Source organism: Bos javanicus, chromosome X (genome assembly GCF_032452875.1).
Source record: "Bos javanicus breed banteng chromosome X, ARS-OSU_banteng_1.0, whole genome shotgun sequence".
Lineage (NCBI taxonomy): Eukaryota > Metazoa > Chordata > Mammalia > Artiodactyla > Bovidae > Bos > Bos javanicus.
In genome coordinates, this window is record NC_083897.1 from 71,330,437 (window position 1) to 71,334,029 (window position 3,593).

The 3,593-nt window shown below is 34.5% G+C and overlaps 1 protein-coding gene across 1 annotated transcript; it reads left to right on the plus strand.

Annotated features, from left to right (window-relative positions):
- The first annotated feature begins 414 nt into the window (after positions 1-414).
- Positions 415-1,385, plus strand: LOC133242448 (small nuclear ribonucleoprotein E-like). The gene has a single exon (XM_061408626.1). The coding sequence runs from the start codon at positions 896-898 to the stop codon at positions 1,133-1,135; it is 240 nt and encodes a 79-aa protein (XP_061264610.1). The 5' UTR covers positions 415-895; the 3' UTR covers positions 1,136-1,385.
- The last annotated feature ends 2,208 nt before the right edge of the window (positions 1,386-3,593 follow it).

Below are 3,593 nucleotides of genomic sequence, written 5' to 3' on the forward strand. Positions count from 1 at the left end.
AGTTGACACAAAAGAATGCTTTAGTTGTTCCAGTTAATATAAAATCATACAAATTATGTCTTCAAAGTTTCTATGACTTAAATATTGATGGTTAGGCAGAGTTGTTTTTTATATTGCCTTGTTTTTAATATTTATATTATTATTATTTTTATTATTTTTTTTACCTTACAATATTGTATTGGTTTTGCCATACATAAACATGAATCCGCCATGGGTGTATGGAACATGTGTACATTGCCTTTTAAAATATATGAAGACCTTGAGATTAAGGCAACATTTGCTAATAGATTACAGTAAAACTTTTGAAAATGTGCTTTAAGAAATTGAATAAATCTTTACAAAACAGGCAATTGTTAGTGTTAAGAAATAGTAGTGTAGGGTATAAGGGAGGTGAGTATGTAAACATACAGGTTGAAATAAGTGGAAAGCTTTACTTCATTCTCCTGGTGATGCCATTGTGCTCTTTAGCTTATATTTCTTCTCATATTAGCTCTAAGCTAGAATTTATTCACACTGAAATTAAGCTGGAGATAATGTTTTCAAATATCTTTCTCTTTAAACTGAATTGATCAATTGATAGAAGTGGTAAAAACAAAATAGAAAGTATATGTACATCTATTGATTAATTAGCATATTTTAACACAACAAAAATATAAATTAAAAAACACATAAATGAAGCCTGAATGTCACCAGTCTTAAATGTAGTTTCTTTTGCTACGAGGAACAAAGATTCAAAAATTTTAAATTCAAATTTGGAAGACGATTGCAGTTCTAATGGAGGAAATGTGTTTTGCTCTGTGTTTATGTTTTAAAATTGTGTTGCAGTGGAGCGGTGTGATGCTTGTGAGCTTCCAGCAAGACGTACCGGGGCCAAGGCCAGAAGGTGCAGAAGGTGATGGTGCAGCCCATCAATCTCATCTTCAGATATTTGCAAAATAGATCTCATATTCAGGTGTGGCTTTATGAGCAAGTGAATATGCGGATAGAGGGCTGTATCATTGGTTTTGATGAGTATAGGAACCTTGTATTAGATGATGCAGAAGAGATACATTCTAAAACAAAATCAAGAAAACAACTGGGTCGGATCATGCTAAAAGGAGATAACATTACTCTGATCCAAAGCGTCTCCAACTAGAAGTGATCAATGAAATGAGAAATCGTTTGGTAATACAGTTGGTTTTTTAGGTGCCCTTTGTTAGAGATGTAGTTCTAAAACATGTATTCATATTGTTGTGCTCACCCTTATGTTATTACCAGATGACAATAAATGCTGTGGGACTGTTTTTATCAAAATAAAAGTAAATAAATAAAATTGTGTTCTAGGTGAATAATCATGAATGCCCATAGGGGAAAAGAGCTATGGGCATGAAAATCTTAGGTGTGGATCTAAGTGGTTAATTTTTAAAAATTTTGCCTCTGGTTTTCAGCTTACACTTTCAAGAACTTCCTTTATTTTTTCTTTTTCTTAGTGGCAGGAATTCAACATACAATGTTTGTATGTAAAGCCTCAAAAAATTGCTGCATAGTCATGATCACTTTGAACTCTAACAATATAATACTGCAAAGACAGTTGATTGGTGATAAAAATCAGTATGAAAGGAGACTCTACTTTCTGTGATTTGGTCCTCCAGCCTTATGTCAGTATATCAAAATTGAAATTGCATGAAGATGGATTTTCTTTTTGTTATTTTTACATAATCTTCTGCTGTGCTATGCTTAGTCTCTCAGTCACGTGCAACTCTTCGTGACCCTGTGGACTATAGCCAACCAGGCTCCTCTCTCCATGGAGAGTCTCCAGGTAAGAATACTGGAAGTGTGTTGCCATGCCCTCCTCCAGGGGACCTTCCCAACTCAGGAATTGAACCCAGGTCTTCCATATTGCAGGAAGATCCTTTACCATCTGAGCCACAATTTTAGTGTTGTACATATGTTCTTATAATAAAAACTACAACTGGGAAAGCTGTATCACAGACAAATTGTAAAAATTCCCATTGTGATTTGCTTTTGATAGGAGACCTTTAGTTACATGACTTTTTACTTGCCTAAGGAAATGTAAATTGTACAATGGGGACCTCCCTGGCAGTCCAATGGTTAAGACTCTGCACTCCCAATGCAGAGGGCATGGGTTCAATCTCTTGTTGTGGGAACTTAGTGGTGTAGCCAAGAAAAAAAAAAAAGAACAATAAAACAATATTAAAATTAAAAAAATTCTACAATGATGAAAGACCTACATTTTTCTTGTTGCAATTTGCATTCTGAGCAATATATTCTAATGAGAAAATTTTTATTTTTTTCCTCTGGACTTAAAAGTTTATGGACCTTGCTCACAAAATTGCCACTTTAAACAGAAATGAACAGTACAGAAATAGAACTCCAAATCTAGATGACTGCATGGTCTGTGTGCTCTGTCTGAGCTGAATGTCCATTACTGACTCACTTGGTTGTATGCATCTGATGTCACCTTAGCTAGGAGATATTGCATCCACAGGTGTCAATTTCAATATAAGTACACATTTTCCTTTGATGGTGCTTTCAGTGTCATTTTCCTGTCAAAAAGATAGAGATACTTCTCACAGTTGAAAATTAGCTATTTCATAACTTCATGATCTTTCACCAGAAGAGAGAAATATTTCTTGTGTGAGTAGTGTGTATCTCAGATGCTTTTCTTGGAGTAGTTACACTAAAAATAACAATTAAAAATGGGGAAAAAACCCAAACTTTGAATTTACATCTCATCCAAACATACTGTAATCCACTTATTAGAGAGTTAGTGGCCATGCTTCTTCAATTGCATTCATACATACACAAATTTGAAAACAAACTGCTTTTTAATGCAGTTAAAACTGCACCATCATCTATTTTCAGATTCTTTTCAATTGCAGCATATTTCCACAATTTTCTAATATCCTATAGTTTTTCTCACTGAGTAATGGCATCTATTTGTGTTGTAAGGATCAGTGATTTGAACACAGACAGGTTATACAGAAACAACTGTGGCTGATTATATTAATATTGCCCTTATCAGTAAGTACAAATATTAAGATGTTTAAGTAACTTTGTTAAATTAAACATGACATTACAAAACATGTGTCTCTTGTCAAATCACTACTTTATATAGTAATACAGATGAAAATTCTTTATTATACCTGTTTAGAGAAAGTTTGCATATTTACTTAAAATCAACTTCATTGTAATAACTGAGGGAAATACAGTGTGTTTGAAACAATGAGCCACAATTCAATAGTCCCTAATAATGTATGTTCTTGTATGTTCTACTGTGTGTTTTTCTTCGTTATCTTCTTATATCTGAAGTTCTATTTCCACCCCCCTTCCCTCTGTCCCTTGTATTTGATCATTTCTCTAAGTCCCTTGGCTGAACCAATCTCTTTTCATGCAGAGGATAAAAAGAGAAAAACTTCAAAGTAGGTTCAGGTAATTAACAGCTGAGGGGAATATAATCTAAACCATAGGCCCTGCTTTGCACCCAGGCTGACTCTCTGAGCCAGCCGGCAAGGGAGTGCCTATTCCCCATAGCATCTAAATCTGCTTCCTCTGAACAGCACTGCCAGGCCTTCAGTTATCACATCTGCATT

What these genes read in the sequence shown, in the direction of transcription:
- LOC133242448 (XM_061408626.1), top strand. Translation starts at nt 896, where the DNA reads ATGGTGCAGCCCATCAATCTCATCTTCAGATATTTGCAAAATAGATCT.